At 39.3% G+C, this 27,878-nt stretch overlaps 1 protein-coding gene across 2 annotated transcripts in view; it reads left to right on the forward strand.

Annotated features, from left to right (window-relative positions):
* CNTNAP5 (contactin associated protein family member 5) overlaps positions 1-27,878 on the forward strand; it is a 1,047,625-nt gene that overhangs the window by 895,799 nt on the left and 123,948 nt on the right. For both annotated transcript variants that reach the window (XM_055572939.1, XM_055572940.1), the window contains exons 18-19: positions 179-418; positions 7,663-7,887. In XM_055572939.1, coding sequence (XP_055428914.1) covers positions 179-418; positions 7,663-7,887 — 465 coding nt within the window. The remainder of the gene's footprint in view (positions 1-178; positions 419-7,662; positions 7,888-27,878) is intronic.

Consider the following 27,878-nt stretch of genomic DNA (forward strand, 5'->3'; position numbering starts at 1 on the left):
CATGCCCTTTTCCCCAGGTTCTTTGAAGTCTTAATTCTCACTGGAAAATTTAATGGAAAAGTCCAACACATCATGCTAACAGATTACTAATTAAGTATTATCATTTTGGGGATATTAAACCTCAAAAATGTGAGCACTGTACCTAATATTTTTTCTCCTTTTATTTTTCATGGCTCAGGGGGAACATCATCAAGACAGAAAGGCTTCCTAGGATGCATACGCTCCTTACACTTGAATGGGCAGAAACTGGACCTGGAGGAGAGGGCAAAAGTCACGTCTGGAGTTCGGCCAGGATGCCCGGGCCATTGCAGCAGTTATGGCAGCATCTGCCACAATGGGGGCAAGTGTGTGGAGAAGCACAGTGGATACTTCTGCGATTGCACCAGTTCACCATATGAAGGACCCTTTTGCAAAAAAGGTATGATAGAAATCTATGTTTTCCCCACAGGTTGTGTTTTAGTGCCTACAGATTGTGGTCATGTCACAGGAAACTCATGCCCTTAGAGAGTCCTCAAACATTCATTCACTCTCCCTCCATTTCCCTCTCTGCAGACTCTCTGGATTGCTTCTCAACATAATTACATATACACATCCTTCATGTGTGTGGTGGAGAAGGAAATGGTAACCCACTCCATTATTCTTGCCTAGAGAATCCCATGGCAGAGGAGCCTGGTGGGCTACAGTCCATGGGGTGGCACAGAGTCGGACACGACTGAAGCGACTTAGCATCAGCAGCAGCAGCATGTGTGTGGAATAGGATAGACAGTAACAGGAAAACACACTTGATGTGGCCTAGAGCCAGCTGAGCCCTGGGAGAGGTGGACTGTCATTTCTGTTGTACTAACTTTCCTAATTCCAATTTCTTCATCCACAAATGTGATCAAATAATCATAGAATCTAGCCCTGGAAAACCTTGAGAGACCTTGAAGCCATCATGAATCATTTTTACAATAGGGAGAGTATAGGTAAGTTAATAAATCCATATCATGTATTTAAAAAAATAAAATCTCTCAGTTCTGCAGGTGACATGAGTGGGGTCTGAGGCTTTAAAAGCCTTGCCCAAAGATTCACATTTAGCTCCTAGGGGGCTGAGAATAGAGCACAGTCATCAAAGCCCCTGCCCTAGTACCTTTCCTAATCCTATAAATTAATTTCATTGGCAAAAGCTAATCATGTTGGATACACACACTTGAACAAGGAATGATGCTTATGGTGTAAATTCTCTAGATAAATTAAAACTGACTACAAACTATAAAAATTCACAATTCAGTATCAATACCTAGTGTTTTTCAACTAGAAGGACAAACGATTTGGTCTGCTATCAATCTTTGCAGAATCTTCTAAAGTTTATTCTATTGATGGAAAATAAAGATTGTTGGACAAAGAATGTAAACATTAGTTCAAGAGCAGCATTTAAACTATTAAAATAAAATGTTTTAATCACTTTGAAACACCATTTATATACAAACAATGATAGGAATTACAAATAATTCTCGTCAGTTCATGAAAACACATCTTTCAAGCACCAGTAACAAACAGTGTTTTATTTCATTCAACTTACTCTTAGAATTTAAAAATAATAGGAAAAGAAAAAAAAAAACAAAAACGCTCAATGTTCTTTTTAAAAGACTGTAATTTAAGCTCTTCATTCATTGACGCTGGCCTCCTCCCCAGTTAGTTTGAATCATTTGCTTATTGTTGCTGGAAAGCATTGTGCTCCTTGGGAGAAAATTACCGATACAAATTTTAGGGCCAGCAGAGTGGCAGGCCTGCATGCAAGATTGAACTAAAGCAGGTCCTGTGTTGGTAGGCTGTTCATGTCAGCTCCTGGGTTTTAACATTGGTGGAAGTCTGTGGAATAATTTCCCCTGAAATTTGGAATGTCATCCTTAGACTGGCTCTACATGCTGCTGCTGCTAAGTCGCTTCAGTTGTGTCCGACTCTGTGCGACCCCATAGACGGCAGCCCACCAGGCTCCCCCATCCCTGGGATTCTCCAGGCAAGAACACTGGAGTGGGTTGCCATTTCCTTCTCCAATGCATGAAAGTGAAAAGTGAAAGTGAAAGTGAAGTCGTGTCCGACTCTTAGTGACCCCATGGACTAGAAGAAGCAAATGCAGAATAAACACTATCAAGCCCAAGTCCCTAAAATCTGCTAGCATTATTTTACAAGATCTATAACCAAGTGTTTGTTTGGGAAAAAAATAAAATATAAAGAAAAATGATAGAACTCTATGCATTTCTCCAGAGACATTTTTCAAACATCTCATAGATCATCTCACTCTAAATTTAGCCTAATTTCCCATTGGTTCCTTTCTCTGAAACAACTCCTATTCATTATCTTCTGTCCATGCCACTGCATCTTTTGACTGTATTTGTTTAAATATCTGCTGTGCTCTTTTCCCACGTTTTAGTGTGATCTATAAGAAAAATGGACAAATATGTACTTAGCCTTTTCAGCTTGCTTCATATTTCACTGTTTGTGAACTTTCTCCCCATCTCATAAATCTAAGGAAATAATTCCCTTTATATTCTGCAGTTGCAAAGTATGTAAGATGAACCTTCTAACCACATCTTTGAGCCATATCAGTTGACTCTGGGAAATGTGGCTTTGGACTGAAATGGGAACACTTAGGTCCAAGATGGTCCTAGACAAGGCTGTTCTCTATTGGAGGAGGCTTCTATGCTAACCTACCATGTATATTTTAGGAGATGCAAATCTTGGAAATATCTAGGGTGAAATTAGGGACATTTGTCCATGACCAGTGACTGGCCTAGAACCACCATCTATTGACCCATTTTATGTTTCTGATCTGGATAGAAACAAGTAATAATCACAAATTAGCTAGTAGTTATATACTGCAGCATTTATTCCTTATGCCCAAGGTATGAAGGAAGAAGTAATATTGCATTTAACACATGAGAACTCTGACAGTCATATTGGTTTAGTGACTTACACTTTTTGACCCTAATTTCATCCTATTACCACAAGAATGTGGTAATAGGATTCAAATATGTAAGGTTTTTTATTGTTTTGTTTGTGTGTTTCTCTTTTTTTTTATTATTGAGATGTAATTTACATACCCAAAATGTATGCTTCTAAAATGGGCAATTCAGTTTTTTTTTTACTATATTTACAAAGTTACACAACTATTAGCACTCCATAATATGTTAATAAAATGGAATAGACAAAATTTCTCAGCTACACTAAATGCAAAGAAAAGAGCTACAAGAAAATTGGATTTTCTTTTTGGTAGTTGTTTTTGAATGATAAGATTGGTTTTTATTTTTCTAGATTTCTGAGTATATTTTCAAATAGAATTCCGAATATATTATCTAATGTTTTAAATAATCTCTCATGAGATTGTCCTGCTCTCACCAAATATAACTCTCGACAGGTGTAACAAACAATGCAGCTACCTTGCTGTAGAACTTCCCTGGTGGCTCAGATGGTAAAGTGTCTGCCTGCAATGCAAGAGACCTGGGTTCAATCCCTGGGTCAGGAAAATCCCCTGGAGAAGGAAATGGCAACCCACTCCAGTACTCTTGCCTGGAAAATCCCATGGATGGAGGAGCCTGGTAGGCTACAGTCCATGGGATCACAAAGGGTTGGACACGACTGAGCGACTTCACTTTCACAATGCTATGATAAGCATATGTATTGATTATTCCCTTATTAATGGAATTTCAATGAAAAATAGTATACATATATTTAGTAATTTGCTGCTGCTGCTAAGTCTCTTCAGTTGTGTCCAACTCTGTGCGACCCCATAGACGGCAGCCCACCAGGCTCCCCCGTCCCTGGGATTCTCCAGGCAAGAACACTGGAGTGGGTTGCCATTTCCTTCTCCAATGCATGAAAGTGAAAAGTGAAAGTGAAGTCGCTCAGTCGTGTCCGACTCCTAGCGACCCCACGGACTGCAGCCCACCAGGCTCCTCTGCCCATGGGATTTGCCAGGCAAGAGTACTGGAGATTTAGTAATTTAGCAATTGTCAAAAACTTATTGAGAAAATGATATGATATATACCTTCCTGCCAACTTGTATTTTTTTTTTTTACTTTTTATTGCAGAAAAATTAAATTATGTACTGCAGTAGAGAGGAAGGTTTCAGAACTTCCAGGCATCCCTTACTTAGCTTCAACTGTTATTAACTCATGATCATTTTTATTTCATCTATAGGCTATCATCCCTCCTCCTCTTTTATTATAGTGAAGCAAATTCCAGGTATCATATAAATTCTTCTGTAAATATTGTAATATGTATTATTAAAAGATAAGAACTCATAAAAACATGTATCTACAAGACTGGTATTAATAAGAAAATTTTAATGATTTTTGAATAGTGTGAAATATCCACCCAGAATTCAAATTCTCATTTCTTTCATTTATTTTCCGTTTGTTTGAAGTTTTTCTAAATCAAGTACAGCCTGATTCTATAGAACTGCTAGCCTATTCATTAAGGCCTAATCTTTATACTTTAATTCTAAATCTATTTATATTATTAAGACCATTTGTTTATTGAATTCCTACTATGTGCTGTTCCTTTACATCCTTTTTCCCAACCCTTCTCCTCACCATGAGATTGAATTCATTCCTGTTTGTGTTAGCCGGAGGTTGAGAGAGTCACTTGAGAGAGCAGGAGAAGGTCATAGCACCAGGGTCCAGGCCCAGGTTAATCTGCTCCAAGGCTACCAGGGGAACAAGTCCTCTCCAGCGTCACTTTGTCTCCTAGCACCTCCTCTGAATTCCTTACACACTTTCAGACCTAGTCATTACCAAGCTCCTCTTTCAAGTCTTCTCAGGCTACTCCTGACCACAGAAGGATCCATCTCTGGGATTCACTGTCTTTGTCATTCACACATCATATCCAAGGCCACATTACATCAGTCTTATTTCTTTTCACATGTGTTCTGTCTTCTCCAAATCTAATCAGCACAGTTCTTTCCATGATGTAGGTGCTGAAAGGATGTTGCTATGTTGGTGATTGTGATCCTAGAGTTTTATGATGGTTATTAATAATAATCACCTTCAAGGGAAGATTTTTCTGCCATTTAGCCCAATGGTTTCAGATGTTCAGATTAATCAGAGGGCTTAAATACGATCAGAGAACTCTAACTCTTAGATTATAAAAGAAAAGAAATGGAATAAATCAAATTCATGTGTTTTGCTGAATTTAAATTGAAATTCACAATGTCTAAGTAATAAAAATACTTATAACTAAGGCTCAGTTCAGTTCAGTCACTCGGTTGTGTCCAACTCTTTGTGACCCCATGAATCGCAGCATGCCAGGCCTCCCTGTCCATCACCAACTCCCAGAGTTCACTCAGACTCACGTCCATTGAGTCAGTGATGCCATCCAGCCATCTCATCCTCTGGTGTCCCCTTCTCCTCCTGCCCCCAATCCCTCCCAGCATCAGAGTCTTTTCCAATGAGTCAACTCTTCGCATGAGGTGGTCAAAGTACTGGTTTCAGCTTTAGCATCATCCCTTCCAAAGAAATCCCAGGGCTGATCTCCTTCAGAATGGACTGGTTGGATCTCCTTGCAGTCCAAGGGACTCCAACACCACAGTTCAAAAGCATCAATTCTTTGGCGCTCAACCTTCTTGACAGTCCAACTCTCACATCCATACATGACCACAGGAAAAACCATGGCCTTGACTAGACGGAACTTTGTTGGCAAAGTAACGTCTCTGCTTTTCAATATGCTATCAAGGTTGGTCATAACTTTCCTTCCAAGGAGTAAGCGTCTTTTAATTTCATGGCTGCAGTCACCATCTGCAGTGATTTTGGAGCCCCCAAAAATAAAGTCTGACACTGTTTCCACTGTTTCCCCATCTATTTCCCATGAAGTGGTGGGACCGGATGCCATGATCTTCGTTTTTTGAATGTTGAGCTTTAAGCCAACTTTTTCACTCTCCACTTTCACCTTCATCAAGAGGCTTTTTAGTTCCTCTTCACTTTCTGCCATAAGGGTGGTGTCATCTGCATATCTGAGGTTATTGATATTTCTCCCGGCAATCTTGATTCCAGCTTGTGTTTCTTCCAGCCCAGCATTTCTCATGATATACTCTGCATATAAGTTAAATAAGCAGGGTGACAATATACAGCCTTGGTATACTCCTTTTCCTATTTGGAACCAGTCTGTTGTTCCATGTCCAGTTCTAACTGTTGCTTCCTGACCTGCATACAGATTTCTCAAGAGGCAGGTCAGGTTGTCTGGTATTCCCATCTCTTTCAGATAGGACAACTCTAGTTTAAAAAGTGCTTTTCATTTTAATTTACTGTCCTAAGTATAAAGAAAAATGTAATATGAATGCCCATTTAATATACTTAGTATTTAATATACAGAATGATCTGAATTATACTTATATTTGAACACACACACAAACATCCCTTAAAGGTCATTAGTATTTTAACTAGAAGATAGTAGCTCAAAATGCAGGCCACATGTCCTTGAAAAGATTCACTTATGAAAGAGCTTGAAAAAAAAGAAGAAATGTGCTTAAATCAAGCTGATGATCAGCTAGAATCCTCCCAGTTACCAGTTTCTGTGTATATCTCTGTAATGAGGAGTACTGATGCTGTTCTAATCTGCATGAGAAATACAAAACACTTTCTCTTGAACTTTTAGTGAAAAAGGGACTGGTATTCCCAACCTGCTAAGCAATATGCATAAATATGCCACTTTAGTTTTCTTTTGACACTATTACAGACTGTTATAGAATTTTCACAAAAGTAGAACAAATCTGCAATGGAATTAGGACACAAAAGCCAGATTGATTATGTTCTAGGTGCCACCAATTCAGAGAATTTCATGGGGATAGTCAACCTATCATTCAGGAAAAAGAGAAATTGATCATATAAATATAGATTCACATGTTTTTCTTTAACCAACAAAGACCTATTGTATATCAGGGAACTATACTCAATATTTTGTAAAAACCTGTAAGGGAAAAGAATTTGAAAAGAATAGATACACATATATGTATAACTCAATCACTGTGCTGTACACCTGAAACTAATACAATATTATAAATCAACTATCCTTCATTCAGATAAGTAAAATGAAATAACTGATCCAGGAGTTGGATACCTGTGCCTTTCCTACTGTTTCCACGGATTTCCTCTCCTCCATTTCTGTTGGTCCTCACACTTAATGCAATATCATAGAGAATTACTTTTTCTCCCAGTATCCTACTCTCAGTAGTTTTGTGCCCACTCAACATCCTCCTGACCCATGAGAAAAACATAAAAATTGTAAGGATTTCAGTTTTGAAGGGAAGATAATCCCAACGCAATTTATTTCTACTGTGCAGGAGGTAGGGAGGGACATCTCATCTTTGTTTCTAAAGAAATCAGCCTGGCACATGGTAGTTATTCTGCAGATATATGTGAAACCAGACCTACATTTCACAATGAACATCTGAGCTCTCTCTTCTAGCTGTGCAACCTTGTTCAAGGTGATTAACCCCAGCAAGCCTTATGTTTCTCCTTTGTAAATAGGAATGATGATTTCTGCCGCTTTAAAATTATCGTGGGAAGCATATTCTATAATTCATGTAACCGTCACACAGTGACCGATGTGTAGGAAAGAAAGAGTAAACAAGCAATGATGACTCTCCTGAATGTTTCAATGTGTGCTTTCCTCTCTGATATTTTGCAGAGGTTTCTGCTGTTTTTGAGGCTGGCACTTCAGTGACTTACATGTTTCAAGAACCCTATCCCGTGACCAAGAATGTGAGCCTCTCTTCCTCAGCAATTTACGCGGATGCAGCCCTATCCAAAGAAAACATTGCATTGAGCTTTGTGACAGCCCAGGCACCCAGCCTCTTGCTGTATATCAATTCTTCTTCTCAGGACTTCCTGGCTGTCCTGCTCTGTAAGAATGGTGAGTTCTGATTGCATGAAGTCTGTGGAGTGTCATTTTGGACTGGAGGGCCAGTGCATGCCCTCCAGAACTCTGCATAATTTCAGTTTTAATTTGGTCCCACTGGGTAGCTTATTTCCAGATCTCCAGACCAACCTTTGGTTGTGCTTTACCTAATGAGTTGCACTGTACTCAGGACCCATGTCAATTCACTGCTGAAGTCACAAACGCATTGATTTTAATTTACATTAACTATGTAGCAGTCATTCTTTAGTATTTATTCTGTGCTGGAATCCATTAAGAATAAAGGAGATCATCAGCATGTCTGAATTTCAGAAGGACACACGTCACATATATCCTGTCATCTATGCTGCAGGATCCTTTACTGAGGGCTGTTAAAACAATTAGCATAAATGCAGGCTGTTTTAATAGAAAGTGATTGCCTCGGTCTTAAAGAGAAGCAATATAAGTGAGTCATTACCTTGTGGAGTATGGGGCTGGGTGCTGGGAATCAGGTGTTGGAAAGAATGTGAGAAAAATGAAATATGCAAAGATTAGAATAATAAAGGGATGAGAATCCAATTCATACAAGGAATGTTGATGGACATCAACATTGAACATTTTGATGTCTGTTAGCAGGTCAGGTTTCCTCCTCATATGACTTAATTCCACCTTGCAGCGATGAGAATCATTTATGTAGTCATGGCAAAGGACACTTTGAGATCAAAATCCTAGAGAATGGTTAGAACAGTCCAAAAGGGCAGAGGTGGAGAGCCATATATTGTGTTCTCAAGGAACTCTTTCTTATGATCTAGAATGTCTTTCTTCTCTTGTAACCTGCTATATAGTGAGATGAGTTTGGGCTTTTGGACCATCCACCACAGGGATGGACTATGGGGGTGGGGAGGGTGGCATACAGGAAGCCAGGGATACCCTGTGCCCTCTCTAGACCTTAGATGGAAACTCTAGAAATTTCTCTTCCTCTATTTTCCTTGGATTTATTCTTCTATGTATCATCTTGCTTTCCAGCTTTTTATGACACAGAAAATTAAGAATAATATTTAGACCATGGGTTGAATCAGGCCTGATTTACAATAGTAATAACAATGGCTAACTCTAAAGGACTCATTCATTCTAAAAGCAACATGAAAGGGAAGAAAAAAGAGAGAAATAGGAATAATGAATGGTCAACCAAGTCTCTTAAGAGACTCTACAAGAGAAAAGGAAAACATTATGTGTTATTAGACCTCTTATTTATTAGCAGATTTTATATGATAAGGACCATTATAGAAACATGTCAGTTTTTAAATCTTGCCACTATAATATATTTGTAAGGTCAATAAGGCTGGCTGAGGACACGGAGGCATGGATTAACTGATTAACCATGAGTTAGGCCAGCCAGCTAACTCATGACAGCTGGGACCAGATGCCTGGTCTTTGGATAATCAGTAATCTTTCCTCTAAACTAGATCATTCTCCTCTGATGTGATTGAATTATAGTCAGACGGTTACAGAGATGAAAGATTTCCTCCAAAGCATCTTTTGGCTATGGTTCTATGGGCACATTAGTATCTGCTTGGATACAGTTGCTTATGGATACAGATAATGCATATCAAAAATAACTATTTCAGATTACATATCTATTCCTCTGTATACCCTATTATTTATATATACATATATTAAACTGTACACCTGGGCACTATTCTAATTAATTAATATAATTAATGTAAAGATCACTTAGGCCCAATCCTGTGTGATTCATGGTATTAATATAATCAGTATTAGGATCATAGAATCTAATGCATATAGTTGTTGTTCTTTGTTGTTTAGTCACTAAGTCAAATCCAACTCTTTTGTGACCCCAAAGACTAGCTCACCAGACTCCTGTCTGAGGATTTACCACTGAGCCACCAGGGAAGCCCAAGGCATGTAGACAGACATTCAATAACTTGCTTAAAATGTCACAGTAAGAAGAGCTGGGTTTCAGTCTTTCCTTCTAAAGTCTAGTAGGCAGTCTGAAGCCTAAGGGATAAATTAAAAATGTTATATATATATATAAAATAAATTGCTTGAAAAGCAGCACATTTTAAATAAACTTAATTGGGAAGACATTCTTTTTTATAATTGAATTGTAGGTGGTTTACAATGTTGTGTTAGTTTCAGGTGTCCAACATCGTGATTCAGTTATATATTAAACACTTCTCTGTAATTAATTTGTTAGTCACTTATTTGTGTCCGACTCTTTGAGACCACATGGACTGTAGCCCATCAGGCTCCTCTATCCATAGAAATCTCCAGGCAAAAATACTGGAGTGGGTGGCTATTCCCTTCTCCAGAGGATCTTCCCAACTCAGAGATTGAATCTGGGTTTCCTTCATTTCACGTGGATTCTTACTCTCTGAGCCACCAGGGAAGCCCAATTATATATACATATCCATTAATTTTCAGATTCTTTCCCCTTATAGGTTATTATAAAATATTTAGTATAATTCCCTGTGCTATACATTATCTATTATATTCAGATTCTTTTACCTTATTGGTTATTACAAAATATTGAATATAGTTCCTTGTGCTATAGAGTAGGTCCTTGTTGGTTGGAAGACATTCATGAATTCTTTCTTAACCTGTATTTTCTTATACTCTAAAGCCTCACTTCACTGAAAGCTCTACCTACCTTAAAGGCATTTCCATGCTGGAAACCCTGGCTAAATGCTGGAAGCAAGGAGATACGTATGCCGTGTTTGTTGGCTTAAGCTTAAATCTCAGGGATGGTATAAAAGTCTTACAGGTTACTCTAATATATAGGAAATGGATTTCCAAGCTGTGGTTAGAAATAGAGTGTTCTCCCTCCCCTCACTCAGTTTCAGAGAATTAGTATTCCCCACCTCCACCTCATCCCACCCCAAGGTTCTAGGAAACTCTTGTTGAAGTAGGTAGCGCTGGAAGACTCAGTGATTCAGGATGCTGGACATTTCCTGCTATCTCTTTTTCCTACAGAGAAACAACTAAGATGGGTGCTCATTAATTCATTCTTTTTTCTAACTGAGGCATAACTGCTTTACAATGTTGTACAACAAAATGAATGGAATGCATGCATACATATATCCCCTTCCTATGGGCCCTCCCTCTCATCCCCACAATCCCAACCCTCTAAGTCATCAGAGACAACCAAGCTGAGCTCCCTGTGCTATACAGCAGGTTTCCACTAGTCATATCTTAATGCTACTCTTTCAATTCATCCCACCCTCCCTTCCACTCCTGTGTCCACTATCCATTCTCTACATCTGAGTCTCTATTCCTGCCCTACAAATAGGTTCATCTGTACCATTTTTCTACATTAAACATACATGTATTAATACATGATATTTGTTTTATTTTCCTGATATTTCACTCGGTATGACAGACTCTAGGTCCATTCACATCTCTACAAATTACCCAATTCCATTCTTTTTTACATCTGAGTAATATTGTTTTGTTTATACATATCACATCTTCTTTATTCATTCATTTCTTGATGGACATTTAGGTTGCTTCCATGCCCTGGCTATTGTAAATAGTGTTACTCTGAATATAAGAGTGTATGTGTCTTTTTGAATTATGGTTTAATCTAGGTATATGTCCAGAAGTGGGATTGCTTTGTCTCTGGGTCATTACTAGTCCCCCTGCAGAGGATCAGGACCTAGGGAGACTGACCAAAATAAGCAGGATACAGTATACAGTGCTGTCTCAAAACAAGAAAGAAGAGAGACTCAAACACAACCTTCAACTTTTTCAAAGACAATCTAGATAAAGGGACTTCAGTTGCCCAGATTTCTCAAGCAATCTAGCTGTAAGTTAGATTTTGCCTAACTTTAAGAATGAATTTACTAGAAATTCAGAGATTATAACTGTAGAGTAATATACCTGGTAAAGAATCCACCTGCCAATGCAGGAGATGCAAGTTAGATCCCTGGGTCAGGAAGATCCCCTGAAAATGGAAATGACAACCCACTTCAGTATTCTTGCCTGGAAAATCCCATGTACAGAGGAGCCTGGCAGGCTACAGTTCATGGGGTCACAAAAGAGTCAGACATGACTTAGCAAATAAACAACAACAAAATACATTGTGTGACAGTGAGTTTGTCATTGGAGGTCTTCAAAAAATAATTACATGATTTGTTAGAGAAACTATTATAAGAACTCTAGCAGTGGATGGCAGAAAAAAATAACCTCTTAATTTCTTGGCAAGTTTTAGATTTTGTGATTCTCTTTTCTGCTTCTATGTAGTCTTACATTTATATTTCTTTTTACTAGAGCTTCATTCATAGACTTGGAAATGCTTCTACAAGGAGTTAAGAATTGGTATTCTATAAATTGGGCTTCCCAGGTGGTGCTAGTGGTAATGAACCCACCTGCCAATGCAGGAGACTTAAGATACTTGGGTTTGATCCCTGAGTAGGGAAGATCCCTTGCAGAAGAAAATGGTAATCCACTCCAGTGTTCTTGCCTGGAGAATCCCATGGACAGAGGTTCTTGGTGGGCTACTGTCCATAGGGTTGTGAAGAGTCAGAGACAACGGAAGTAACTTAGCACACACATATTCTTTAAGTTAATAGCATTCTTTAATATTTTTCTTTAATTTTATGTTGGGGTTGCAAAAGAGTCAGACGTGACTTAGTGACTAAATAATAACAAATAGTTGATTTACAATGTTGTGCTAGTTTCAGTATTCAGCAAAGTAATTTAGTTAGGCATAGTCATATATTTATTCTTTTCAGATTCATTTCCATTATAGATTATTACAAGACATCAAATATAGTTCCCTGTGCTGTATAGTAGATCCTTGTTGTGTATCTATTTTATACACAGTATAAAATAGTAGTAGTATAAAACACACAGTACTGTGCATCTTTTAGTCCCAAACTCCTAATTTATTCCACCCCCCCCCCCATTTCCACTTTTGTAACCATAAGTTTGTTTTCTGAGTCTGTTTCCAGTTTGTAAATAAGTACATTTGTATTATTCTTTTAGGTTCCACTTATAAGTTATATCATACGATATAATATCTGTCTTTTGGTCTAACTTACTTCACTTAGTCACAGAGAACAATACCTGTCTCCTTCATAAAGCTGTTATTAAGAAAGATGAATTACTGTGTAGATATGTGCTGCTGATATTAGAAAAGACTATATAGTATTTGTACACAATTATTATTACTGCAGCTTTGTAAATAGTAAGCCCACTAGCCAAGATTTTATTATTACCTTCATTTCTTCCACAGCAACATCAATAAAAAGAGATTTATTCTGGGAAAACAAGGGTTCCTACAATGTGTTCCCAGTATGTTCATAGTATTAGGTCACTAATCTCATTGCCAGTGAAAGATACGGAGAACACTGAATCGTAGCAAATAAGAAATATTTCTAATACAACTTTGATACATTTCACTGAAAAATATGCCTCCAAAAATATTGATGGAAGTAAAGAATTCTTACAGATTAAAAAAAAGAAGAAGAACAAGAAAGAGTAGGGCAGCAAAGATAGTAAACTTTGGGATAGCAATTAGGAAAGCAAAGATAGTTAATTTGAGAGAGTCTCTGGCAGGAATTTAAAAACTTTTTTGTTGGTGTATAGTTAATTTACAACGGAGAAGGCAATGGCACCCCACTCCAGTACTCTTGCCTGGAAAATCCCATGGATGGAGGAGCCTGGTAGGCTCCAGTCCATGGGGTGGCTAAGAGTCGGGGCACGACTGAGCGACTTCACTTTCACTTTTCACTTTCATGCATTGGAGAAGGAAATGGCAACCCACTCCAGTATTCTTGCCTGGAGAATCCCAGGGACAGAGGAGCCTAGTGGGCTGCCGTCTATGGGGTCGCACAGAGTCGGACACGACTGAGGCGACTTAGCAGCAGCAGCAGCAGCAGCAGTTAATTTATAATGTTGTGTAGTTTCAGGTGTACAGCAATGGAAAGGATTTTATAATAGGATTGATTCACACCTTCTGAGGTGGAGGGAAATGTTTTCTGTTAGGACAGCTTTCTTAACCTTTCTTTGATTTAAGACACCTTTGGGAATCTAGTGGAAATTATGAGGAGAGGGTCACTCCTAAAATGAGTCTTTCTTTGTTCCCAAGAGGAAGAAAATGCCCACGGCCAATGTCATACAAAATGGCTTCAATTTTGGCACTCTGGGTTAAGAAGCCAGGGGCTGGAGACCAGTAGATGAGCTGTATAAATACTGAACAAATTCCTGGTTTGCAAATGTATTTAATAAGGGCATCCAGGCCAGAGGAGACAGAGCAATGCAATTCAAAGCCATGCTTGTAAGTTTCTCCCTGGCAGGGTTTAATCTGGCAGCTTTAGAATTCTCCTTTGTCCTTTATCATTGTTCTTGAATTTTCTCCAATTAGAGACATTCAGGTTAAGCTGTTGCTGTCTTTTCAAATGAAAACAGCTTCTTCCTAAAGGAAGAAAAGGATTTTAATTTCTGAAATGGCAGAACAGAGGCAGAATGGGAGACATTTTGGGGTCAGAGAGTCCTTAGAAAAGAGAAAGCAACTGTGCTTCCAGAACCGGGGGTTTGGGACCACAGGCAATGGCAATTGGAGGAAAGGGAGCAGTTGAAGGAGGAAAAGAGTTTAGAGAAGATGAGAATGTTCTGAAGAGACATTTAACTTTCACAGCATTTTATTGAGTGATGGCTCTGCCTGCCTTCAGTACCGGGAAGTTCTCCTTCAAACTTGTCATTTAACAAATATTCACAGAGCACCTTCCTTGTGGCAGGCACTATTTCATCTGTAGGAGAGACAGAGATATACAAGATCCTGTCCTGCCCTTAACCAGTCTAGTTTAGTGACAAAGAAAAAAGCAAACAAAGGCAACGATGTGTCATGTGTCATGGCTAGCACAGAGGCCTGTTTCAGGTAGAGTGAGCAAGTCTCCTGGGAGGTAGGGTCAGAAAACCCTTCGTGGAGGTAATGACTCTTAAACTGGTCCCTGAAAGATGTCAGTGTTCTTTATGTGATATTATACTTGTTACCTGGAGAAGGCAATGGCACCGCACTCCAGTACTTTTGCCTGGAAAATCCCATGGATGGAGGAGCCTGGTAGGCTGCAGTCCATGGGGTCGCTAGAGTCGGACATGACTGAGCGACTTCACTTTCACTCTTCACTTTCATGCATTGGAGAAGGAAATGGCGACCCACTCCAGTATTCTTGCCTGGAGAATCCCAGGGACGGCGGAGCCTGGTGGGCTGCCGTCTATGGGGTCGCACAGAGTCGGACACGACTGAAGCGACTTAGCAGCAGTAGCAGCAGCATACTTGTTAATAAAATAAGTTGTTTTGATTGTTCCTCATTTTCTCCTTTTTATTCCCAGTACTTATGAAATATTTTTTTAACCAATCAATTCCCATTTCTACCCTTTTATCATCTGTTCTTCTTGACTCTTTGATGGCGGGTTTAAAAAAAATTATTTTTAAATGTGTAATCATTTTAAGACCATCAATCTGGGGTGAAATCACTTCTGTACAAAATCCTAACAGGACTCCAGGTCACCTTCCCTCTGGCTCCTCAGCTGCCCTCCAGCACCAAATGGTATATCTATCTGACTTTCCTTTGGCAGTTTCTTTTTATCATTTTTTTTCTTTCTTTCTTTTTTTTTTTTTTTAACCGTATGTCAATATATTCATAAGATGCACTGTCTGCATTTGTGATTGAACACAGCTTGGAGGGAATAATGATGAACCCAGACACTTCACCTTTGGAACAGACTGACTCAAGGGAGATAGGGATCAAAAGGAATCCCAAGAGGGAGTATCTTCAAAGTACAATCCTCAATAGCTGTAGCCAGGGCTACTATGGCTATTTTCTCAAGGGAGACTTTCAAAGTTTCATGCTACCTCCATCACCCTGTCTCTGACACTGGCATATGCTTGAGATTCCTCAGAGTCACAAGAATTCTGATAAACAGCTTGAGAAAAGCATGCATCTGAAGGCATGTCTCCTTGGCCTTACTAAATCCCGATTGCTTTTATCTGTGGGCTTATATCAAGCAGCACTTTGCTGCTTGGAATTTAAAATTCCCAAGTCTTTTTATATCACCCAGACTTTGTTTGGGTTGGCTCATTTGCTACATTTCTGAGCTTTCCAGTCATTTCTTGCTTGGAGATACCAGGTCCTGCTGGACCTCTATCCTCTACATCACAATAATATGACTGTGACCTTGAGAAGTCACTTCCTCTAGAGGAAGGAGAGTGATACAGGCAGGAGCAAATGGTGTCTCCAGTATTATTATTCAGCTGGTCCACCATACCATGGGGTGGACCTGAGAGGAGAAATAGAGATGTTACAAAACTGAATTTTGGTCATGATTCTTAGGTCTTTAGTCTTTGTTGTAGGGGCTTAATGTTTTTGTGGTGTGCTCAGAAGTCCTTGAGGATTATTAATACTCTGGACTGAATCATGTCCCCATAAAAGGCATGTTAAAGATCTGACTCTACTTTGTCTGTATTTAGAGTAATGAGTTAATGAGGTTAAATGAAGCTATAAGAGGGAACCCTGATCTGATAGGGTTAGTGCCAAACCAGACCTTTCTTCTATCTCGCCCTCTTTCTGTCCTTTCTTTTTCTCCCCGTCCCTATCTCTTTCTGTCTTTCTATCACTGCCATGTGGAATCAAAGTGAGAAGGTGGTTGTCTGGGAACCACGAATAGACTTCTTATCAGAAACTGAATTGACTGGCTCCTTGGTTTTGCTGGCCTCTGGGACTGTGAGAAAATAAAGTTTTGTTGTTTGAGTCATTCAGTCTATAATATTTTGTTATAGAAGCTCAATCAGTCTAAGGTAAAGATCAAATGAGATGATTCAAGAGGATGGGCGGCATAGACTGTAAAGCACAAGACACTGTGTAGTTTCTTACTCATGATTACAAAATAATATGAATTATCTGCATGCTTGGGTGAGCATGCATGTGAACTGTAGGCTTCAAGATAACTTGGATGCAATTTGAATACAAAGAGGACATAAACATTGTTCATTTGCTAGAGTCAGAGTACCTGATGAATCGGGCATTCCCTTGATGAAGGAAAAAGATGGGTGCCCACCCTTGACATAAACTGCTGTCACCAGGTGCAGATGGAAGCTTTTGATGTACAAAAACATGATATCAGAAAAAAAAAAAAAAAAAAACAACTTTAAGAACGACTTTCTCAAATGCCCTCTGAATGAGACCTTGGAAAACTTGTCTGATGTTTCTAAAAGAAAGAGAGAGGAAAAAAATAAATAAATAAAACAAAATAAAACAAAAGAGCAAGGTATATGCATAGGATGGATGAAGAGAGTTCTTCATCCTGAAAGACCAGTCCCAGCAGGACACAGCTGGAGAGACACAGTTAAGTACCTAGGAAATGCCCTCCCTCACCTCCAACCCCTCGGACTGTGGAGTGGACTGAGAAGCCTGTGCCAGTGTCTAAGAAATCAAAATAGAGGGAATGGCAGCTACTGACTCTGTGTGCCAAGCCCTTGAGAAGAGAGGTAATCAAAGACTAACATGGAAATAAGATGAACAAAAATAAGAAAATACAATTCAATCTACAAACATCTATTGAATACCTACTGGCAGCTGGGGCTGGCAACTGGGGCTGCCATAGCAAAATGTTGCAAACTGGATGTCTCCATCTACAGAAATGCATTTTCTCACAGTTCTGGAGACTGAACATCTGAGATTAGTGTGCCAGCAGGGTTAACGTCTGGTGGGGAGTCATCTGTTTGGTTGCAAACACCGCTTTCTTGCTGTAGGATCACATGGCCTTTCCTCAGTAAAAGAGAGGAGAGAGGAGTGGAGGGGCTCTACACTGTCTCCTCTATGGAGGCATTTTTTTCCTGTTAGATCAGTGCTCAACCCTTGTAGATTCATTTAACCATAATTACTTCCTTACAGGGTCCATCTCCAAATATAGCCACACTGAGGATTAGGGCTTCAACATTTGAATTTGAGGGGAACACAAACTTTCAGTCCCTAATGACTATCATGAACTGGACAAACTGTCCTTGATACTGAAAACTGAAAAAAAAAAATATTAATATGATATAACTGGCTTTTGGGTGATTCTTGAGGTTAGTTTCCACATACAATTGATTTTCATAATGTTAACACCTAACAGAGTACCTAGCACATAGCTGGCCTCAGTATTCTTGGATGGAATTATGTATTTTGAATCTAGTAGGAGAAAGAGGGGTGTACTTAGTAAGTGCTGGGTGATAATCAAAGACTACCATAGGCTCTATGAGGAGACTTTATAGGTTTACAGACATCGCTTTGCCAACAATGGTCTGTATAGTCAAAGCTATGGTTTTTCAGTAGTCATGTATAGATACGAGAGTTGGACCATAGGCTGAGTGCAAAAGAATTGATGCTTTTGAATGGTTGTGCTGGAGAAGACTCTCGAGAGTCCCATGTACAGCATGGAGATCAAACTAGTCAATCCTAAGGACAATCAACCCTGAATATTCATTGGAAGGACTAATGCTGAAGCTGAAGCTCCAGTGCTTTGGCCACCTGATGCCAAGAGCCAGCTCACTGGAAAAGACCCTGATGCTGGGAAAAGGTGAAGGCAAGAGAAGTAAGGCAACAGAGGATGAAATGATTGGCTGGCATCACCAACTCAATGGACATGAGTTTGAGCAAACTCTGGGACATGGTGAAAGACAAGGAAGCCTGGTGTGCTGCAGTCCATGGGGTTGCAAAGAGTTGAACGTGATTTGGGCAGGTCCTCCCAGGATATCCAGAAAACACCTTAGTGATTATGGGCATGAATATAAATATAAATTCTATTAATGTCTTTTAAAATGTTTTTCCTGAGATCCTACTCTGTTCCCTGTAATACACCTGTGAGTGGCAGCTTGTTTGGGCAGCTGGGCTCTGTGGAGCTGGCTTGCTTTGATTATCTTTTTTTGGAGGCTTCTTTTGTCTTCTCACTTTCGTACTTTCCAAGTTTAAACCACTCTTCAGAAGTGTTCCAGGAATTGAGTAATTGTTTATTTCATCAAGGCTGGTTGCTTACAACTGTCACGAGTGTGTTTAGTGTGAGAATCGAGAGAAATACTATCTGCTTTTAGGCTTGATTGCTGGTAAGGAGAGGAAAGGCCTGCACTGAGTGCCTTGGTTTCTTCATATGTAAATTTGGGATAATTGCAGTGGTCAAGGGTCTCACAGCAGTGTTCTTGAGGATTAATGAGATCCTGTTTGTAAAGGGTCTGAAGGAAATCAGATGAAAAATGCGGGATAAAGACAAAGAAGGGTTATTACTAAACAGACCAAAGAGCTGGCTGGTGACTGAGCCCCCTTGATTCTCTTTTTTTAAAGCCTAATGGAGAGGGTTGAGAAACTTTAATTAGAGGCTTATAGATTAAGGAAGTAGTTGAAGTCAGTGCAAAGAAAGCTTTTCTCAGATAAAAGACATGTTTTTATTCTCCTTTGACCACTTGACCTGTAAATACTTTTATCTCGAGATGTGGAACAAATTCAGCAGAAGGCCCAAGCCCAGGGCTCATTCAGTTTTCTGTGCAGTTAATTACCTTTTGTGCAGCCAGTCTTGGATTATCATTATTGCTCCTAATTTAAAGTTATTGAAAATGTGTTCCCACTTTAATAAGTAGCTTGACCTCTTGATGCCTAGAAATGAGAGCTCTGGAAACTGGATCCTCTGTCTAGCACCGAAGTGGGGGGGATGGTGAACAAGTTCTAAACCTCAGAGTCTAGTTTAAATTCCCACCACAATCCTCAAGAAACCTCCCTCAACCTCTCAACTAGAATACAGTTAATAGCAGCCAATTTTATAAAGCACTTAATGTGTGCAGAGCTGCAAGTTTAGCACTCTACATACATTCATTCATTTAATTCTCATCCAACAGCTATGGAGTCGGTGTCATTTTTCCATTTATACATGAGGATACTTAGGCACAGAAAGGTTAAATGACTTGTTCAACAATACACAGCTGAACTAGTGGGGCTGAAAATCGAACACTGCTAGGCTAACCTTTTATTTTATAAACTGTTTTGCTCTATGCTCTGACCTCTCCTCGAATTGTGTACACCACTCTCAAGAACCTGTTAGTTTCTCTTTGGTATTTGCTTTAGCTTTCATTTAATGTGTGTGCACTGTCGCGAATGCCATATTCACTCTACAGCACCTTGCTTGCTGCTAAGTCTGCTAAGTCGCTTCAGTTGTGTCCAACTCTGTGTGACCCCATAGACGGCAGCCCGCCAGGCTCCCCAGTCCCTGGGATTCTCCAGGCAAGAACACTGGAGTGGGTTGCCATTTCCTTCTCCAATGCATGAGAGTAAAAAGTGAAAATGAAGTCGCTCAGTGGTGTCCGACTCTTCGTGATCCCATGGACTGCAGCCCACCAGGCTCCTCTGTCCATGGGACTTTCCAAGCAAGAGTACTGGAGTGGGGTCCCATTGCCTTCTCTGCTTGCTTATGGCACTCTATTTAAAAGGAAGGCCTAGAGATTATATTATTAAGTGAAATAAGTCAGACAGAGAAAGACAACTATCATATGATATTGTTTACATCTGGAATCTAAAAAAAAAATGATATAAATGAACTTATTTACAAAATGGAAATAGATGCACAGACATAGAAAACAAACATGTATACCAGAGGATATGGGTGGAGATTAATTAGAACTTTTAACATATACTCACGAATGCATATAATATAGATAAACAACAAGGACCTAGCACAGGGGATTATATTCTATGTCTTGTAATAGCCTATAATAGAAAAGAATCTGAAAAATAGCATATATATATATGTGTGCGTGTGTGTGTGTGTATGTAAAACTTAATCTCTTTGCTATACACATGAACTAAGACAGAAGTGTAAATTGATTATACTTTAATGTAAAAATGGTAATATAAAACAGATGGGCCAGATAGAAATGATGGGGCAAGGTGAGAGGAGTGCTAAAACCCCACTGGAATATTTGGGAATGCACTGCCAACAAAAGACATTGCCAGGTACCTCTCATATTTGGCAAACTGCACTGTGGTGCGCACTGAAGCACACAGGGCTATCAATTGGGGAAAAATAGCCTCCTTACTGATGCCACTGTCTATGATTTAAGTTGCAGGCACTAGCTGAAGGTGCAGCACTGACACTAGCCAGCTAAGCTTGGCATTCACTCCCAATTGAAATTTCGAAGTGAAATAGTGCATGGGGGAGTGCTCCCTCCTGAGAGCAAGTGAATTTACAATTATTATTAATAATAGGGAATAGGGCTCAGCAAAACTTTTCTGAAAAAACTTTTCAGAAAAATCCCATGTAACAAGGGCATGCTCTTATTTGAATGTGAAGTATAAAGGCACACATTTATTGTTACTCTCTTCTTAAACTGCTCCACTGTGACATAAAGAAATTTAAAATTTTTGAAATGTAGGAACTCAAAAAGACAAAAAGGACAAATGAGAGAGCATAGGGTAGGATGGAAATTGGCAACAGATGGAGGTTAACACTGCTTCCTTTCAGGTCTCTTTGAAGGCTAACGCTAACAGGAAGGCATCCTGGGGAGGTTCAGACCCAGGTTAGTTTGTGCTCCATAGAGGCTGCACTGAGACATGAAGTTGGGGCAAATGGTGCTAAATTTGTACAAGGAGATATTGACTTTTGCCCCCCTTTTCTGTGTTCTGCCAAGGAAGCAAGTTCCTTTCCCCTCCATCTCATGAGATTAGAGATTTATTTTGTAATTTATAGGAATTGAACTAATAGGGATCAAACTATGGGGGGCGAGGTTGAGAGAGATGCAGGGCTGACGGTAGAAATAAAGTGGCATTCTGTACACTGGGAGCTGAATTACTAGCTTTATTTTTGCCCTCTTTCAAGAGCGCATAGTGAGGATTTTCTTTTACCGTGCAAAAGATGGGAAGTTTTTTCCATAGAAGAACCCAACTTCTCCATAAAAATAACTGCATGCTTGGACAGTTGGGGCAAATTCTGGACAAAAATTTTAAAAAGAGATCAAGGAAAAAAACTGCCATTTTGAGGAACCTGGACCAATAGCAGGGGACTGGGAACAAAAGCAGGGTACTGTACAAGGTCTGCTGTATATGGCACCACTAAGGGGGTGGGCAAACCACCTAAACCACTTTTCCAGCCTGACCCCTGAACACACTCCTCACCCTGTATAAGGAATCAACTCACCCCCTGTCAACAAGGGAACTTGTTGTTCTCTTTTCCCACGGCTACAGTAGGGGCCCTAATAAAGCCTTTCCTGAAAAAAAAAAGCAATATTTTGTACCTCCCTCCATTAAAAGCATATCACCCCCCCTCCATTAAAAGCATATCACCCCCCCCAAAAAAAATGTCCAATATGATTTGCAAGAAAGAGAAAATAGTTGGGGAAGGGCCATTAGCAAAGATGTAATTGAAAGCACTTTATAGGATAAAAGAAATCTCACATGAATGTTCACTACCCTACAAGCACAATTAACAGTAGAAAACATACAAAGGCAAAATCCCAAATTTGATAAAAATGAGATCAAAACTCAGACTTGCATATGACTTCTTAACAGAAACACTGGAAGTTCAAAGATAATGGAAATGCATATTCATAATTCTAAGGGAAAATGAGTTTCAAGTGAGGTTTCTATCTTTCATCCAAAGATCTAAATAAATATGTATTCATACATAAAAGGGCAGAGTTATCTCTCATCATACTTTAAAACTGTTTTGGCACCTTTATTAAAACACTGCTTGATATGCATGTGTTAGTTATCTTCTGCTACATAACAATCATTCCTGAATTTAGTCAGTTGGCTTCCCCCAGAGAAAACAGTGAGGAAGGGAAGGAGGGGAGAGAGAAAGATCGGGTAGATACACAAAAGAAGTATACTTCATATTGAAATTAACATCTCTTACAGCAGTGTCAACTAAACTTGGCACTTTCCATTTGCCTCTCCAAGGATTAAATCATGAGCCCTGCACTCAGTGACCTTCAACAACTCCTAAAGGGAGTTCAGTGTGGAGATAAGATGTGAGGCACTCTGTGCTTTGGGAAAAGCTGGCAGAATGACCCTTCAGATAGTTGGACATTTTCAGAATACTTTATCATCCAAATTTCTTGCATCTTCTGGTATCTAGAAAAGTACTAAAATCATTAACAGTGACATCTGCTCCATGTTACTAACAATGAGCCTGTGACAAAATATGTGCTTTATTGCACATACCCCACTTCAAAAAAATCTTATATAATACTGACCTTCCACCTCTTCAGAGCAGTTTCTCAGAGCTGATAAGCTGTCTCCCAGGCTATATAGTCTTCATTTTGCCCTAAGTAACACTTAACTCATGACTCTCATGTGGTACATTTTTTTCCCCCCAGTTGACAGCCTAAACTCAACAAGGACAGATAGAACCCTGTGATGTGGGAGGAGGTTGCATATGGATACTAGGAGGCAGGGATCACTGGGGCCATTGTAGAGCCTACCATAATGTGCTCTACCCAAAGAAAGCAGTATTTAAAAAAGACAGATGTGGGAACTAGGAAACAATCATCTGGTATAGTGCAGGAAGGTCATTTCAGGATAACAGCATGCAGGAATCATAGTAAGCAACAGTGTAGCCAGTGGTCTCAACTGGATAGGAGTTTTTGCCCACTCCTTCCCCCCTAGGAAGCTTTTGCATTATTATGAGGCATTTTTAGTTGTCAAGATGAGAAGTGAGTGTTACTGGTATACAGTGGACAGAAGCTAGGGATGCTGCTAAAAATCTTAAAGATTCAGGGCAGTAAACTGCCCCCACACACAAACAGAATAATCTAGTCAAAAATATCAATAGGCTTGAGGTTGAGAAAACTTGGCCTTGAATGAAACATATCAACATAAGGCTTTAATATGAGAACTCTTACAGAAAACACACAAGTGATACATGCCACCAAAGGGTGATATTTACATCAGATACAACAATACAGACTTTGAAAAGCAACCTATCTAAAATGTGTAGTGGTACACCTCTATGGCCTTCCCAGGTGGCACAGTGGTAAAGAATCTGCCTGCAAATGCGGGAGACACAAGAGATGTGGGTTCAATCCCTGAATCAGGAAGACACCCTGGAGTAGGAAATGGAACCCCACTCCAGATTCTTGCCTGGAAAATTCCATTGACAGAGGACCCTGGTGGGCTATTGTCCATGGTGTTGCAAAGAGTTGGATACAACTGAGCACAAAAGAAAAGAAAAATAAAATATGTGTATATATATATATATATGGATATATTTTACCATATATGGATATAAGGGTCTACCTATGGATATAAGGGTCTACCTATGGATATAAGGGTGCAAGAAAGATAATTACTCATTGTCCAATGTGGGAAAGCATAATATAATGTCTAAAATCTATAAGTCAAGAACTAGCAGTATATTTAATAAAATAAATTTGAAGGAAAATAAGAAAACTCACAGAACTAAAAGTAACTGCATATGAGGAGGACTTAGAAATAGGAAGGAGTAGGGCAGGGGTTGGTTCCTCACCTCTTTCTATACTATTTGACTTTTAAAATGTATGATTTTTATAAACAATCATCAAATGCATGTTTGAACATAAAACAAATACATTATTTGAAGATAAAGAAAGAAATGTACTGTATTGTTAATTAGAACAATCTCAGTTTCTTTTCCCCACCAATAAATGCCTATAACTAGGTGAAGAGTATTGGTTGAAAGCACTTTAGATAATTATTGCACAGCTGCACACATACCCTATTTTCATGTTCTCAGTTAGTGAATTGAGTCCTCCAAGGAATAAATGGAAGAATAAATGAATGAACTTATTTGATAGAAATCATTTAATATAACAAATGATTCTACTTCCTTAACAGGTAAGCACACTTTATTTCAATAGTCTGTGCTAGAACCACTAAGAAGTGGCCTCATTGCTATAACTGTTTCAGGTCTTCATGTCCATGAGCTTGACAAAATAATGCTTGATATTTCTCCTCAGTTTTCCTCATGGATACCTTATCCCCAGGCTAGCATTTATTTATTTCTTTTCAACTTTTAAAATTCATTTTACTGAAATACATCATTGTGTTAGTTTCCATTGTGCAGATTTCAGTTATAATATATTTTATTATTTTCCTTTTCTTTTCTGATATGGTTTTATCATAGGATATTAAATAGACTTCCCTGTGCTATACAGTAGGACCTTGTTGTTTATCCATTCTGTTTGCAACTACTAATCCCAAACTCCCAATCCATTTCTTCCCACCTTCCCTCTGCCTTGGCAACCACAAGTCTGTTCTCTGTGTCTATGAGTCTGTTTCAGTTTTGTAGTAAGTTCATTTGTATCATAATTTAGATTCCACATATAAGTGATGCATGTATGCTGTTGCTTCAGTCGTGTCCAATTCTTTGCAACCCCATGGACCATAGCCTATTAGACTCCTCTGTCCCTGGGATTATCCAGTCAAGAATACTGGAGTGGATTGCTGTTTCCTCTTCCAGCGGATCTTCCTGACCCAGAGATCAAATTTGTATCTTTAGCATCTCCTGTACTGGCAGGTAGATTCTTTATTACTGAGCCACCTGAGAAGCCCCTGGCTTGCATTACCTAGTATGATAATCTCTATGTCCAACCATGTTGCTGCAAATGGCATTGTTTATTTCTTTTTATGACTAGTATTCCATCATATATATGTTCCACAACTTCTTTATCCATTCATCTGTCAGTGGGCATTTAAATGGCTTCCGTGTCTTGGGTAACCTGAATAGTGCTGCTATGAATATTGGGGTACATGTATCTTTTTGAATTAAAGTTTTGTCCAAGAATACACGAAGGAGAGAAATTGCTGGATTATGTGGCAACTCCTTTTTTAGTTTTTTAAGGAACCTCCATCAGTTCAGTTCAGTTCAGTAACTTAGTCGTATCTGACTCTTTGCTACCCCATGAGCCTCAGCACACCAAGCCTCCCTGTCCATCACCAACACCCAGAGTTTACTCAAACTCATGTCCATTGAGCCGTTGATGCCATCTAACCATCTCATCCTCTGTCATCCCCTTCTCCTACTGCCTTCAATCTTTCCCAACCTCAGAGTCTTTTCATATGAGTCAGCTCTTCACATCAGGTGGCCAAAGTATTGGAGATTCAGGTTCAATATCAGTCCTTCCAGTGAAAACACAGGACTGATCTCCTTTAGGATGGACTGGTTGGATCTCGGTGCAGTCCAAGGGATGTTCAAGAGTCATCTACAACACCACAGTTCAAAAGCATCAATTCTTCTGTGCTCAGCTTTCTTTATAGTCCAACTCTCACATCCATACATAACTACTGGAAAAACCATAGCCTTGACTAGACAGATCTTTGTTGACAAGTAATGTCTCTGCTTTGTAATTTGCTGTCTAGGTTGGTCATAACTTTCCTTCCAAGGAATAAGGGTCTTTTAATTTCATAGCTGCAATCAACATCTGCAGTGATTTTGGAGCCCCCAAAAATAAAGTCAGCCACTGTTTCTATTGTTTTCCCATCTATTTGCCATGACATGATGGGTTGCCATGATCTTAGTTTTCTGAATGTTGAGCTTTAAGCCAACTTTTTCACTCTCCTCTTTCACTTTCATCAAAAGGCTCTTTAGTTCTTTGCTTTCGGCCATAAGGGTGGTGTCATCTTCATATCTGAGGTTATTGATATTTCTCCCAGCAATCTTGATTCCAGCTTGTGCTTCATCCAGCCCAGCATGTCTCATGATGTACTCTGCATATAAGTTAAATAAGCAGGTGGCAATATATGGCCTTGATGTACTCCTTTTCCCATTTGGTACCAGTCTGTTGTTCCGTGTCCAGTTCTAACTGTTGCTTCCTGACCTGTATACATGTTTCTCAAGAGGCAGGTCGGGTGGTCTGATATTCCCATCTCTTTCAGAATTTTCCACAGTTTATTGTAATCCACACAGTCAAAGGCTTCGGCATAGTCAATAAAGCAGAAATAGATGTTTTTCTGGAACTCTCTTGATTTTGTGATGATCCAGTGGATGTTGGCAATTTGATCTCTAGTTCCTCTGCCTTTTCTAAAACCAGCCTGAACATCTGGAATTTCACAGGTCATGTAATGCTGAAGCCTGGCTTGAAGAATTTTGAGCATTACTTTACTAGTGTGTGAGATGAGTGCAATTGTGTGGTAGTTTGAGCATTTTTTGGCATTGCCTTTCTTTGGGATTGGAATGAAAATGGACCTTTTCCAGTCCTGAGGCCACTGCTGAGTTTTCCAAATTTGCCGGCATTTTGAGTGCAGCACTTTCACAGCATCATCTTTCAGGATTTGAAATAGCTCCACTGGAATTCCATCACCTCCACTAGCTTTGTTCATAGTGATGCTGTCTAAGGCCCACTTGACTTCACATTCCAGGATGTCTGGCTCTAGGTGAGTGATCACACCATCGTGATTATCTGGGTCATGAAGATCTTTTTTGTACAGTTCTTCTGTGTATTCTTGCCACCTCTTCTTAATATCTTCTGCTTCTGTTTGGTCCATACCATTTATGTCCTTTATTGAGCCCATTTTTGCATGAAATATTTCCTTGGCATCTCTGATTTTCTTGAAGAGATCTCTAGTCTTTCCTATTCTACTGTTTTCCTCTATTTCTTTGCATTGATCGCTGAGGAAGGCTTTTTTATCTCTCCTTGCTATTCTTTGGAACTCTGCATTCAAATGGGTGTATCTTTCCTTTCCTTCTTTGCTTTTTGCTTCTCTTCTTTCACAGCTATTTGTAAGGCCTCCTCAGGCAGCCATTTTGCTTTTTTGCATTTCTTTTTCTTGAGGATGGTCTTAATCCCTGTCTCCTCTACAATGTCACGAACCTCCTTCCGTAGTTCATCATGTACTATATCTATCAGATCTAGTCCCTTAAATCTATTTCTCACTTCCACTGTATAATCATAAGGGATTTGATTTTGGTCATACTTGAATGGCCTAGTGGTTTTCCCCACTTTCTTCAATTTAAGACTGAATTTGGCAATAAAGAGTTCATGATCTGAG

This window comes from Bubalus kerabau, chromosome 3, assembly GCF_029407905.1.
Source record: "Bubalus kerabau isolate K-KA32 ecotype Philippines breed swamp buffalo chromosome 3, PCC_UOA_SB_1v2, whole genome shotgun sequence".
Taxonomy (NCBI): domain Eukaryota; kingdom Metazoa; phylum Chordata; class Mammalia; order Artiodactyla; family Bovidae; genus Bubalus; species Bubalus kerabau.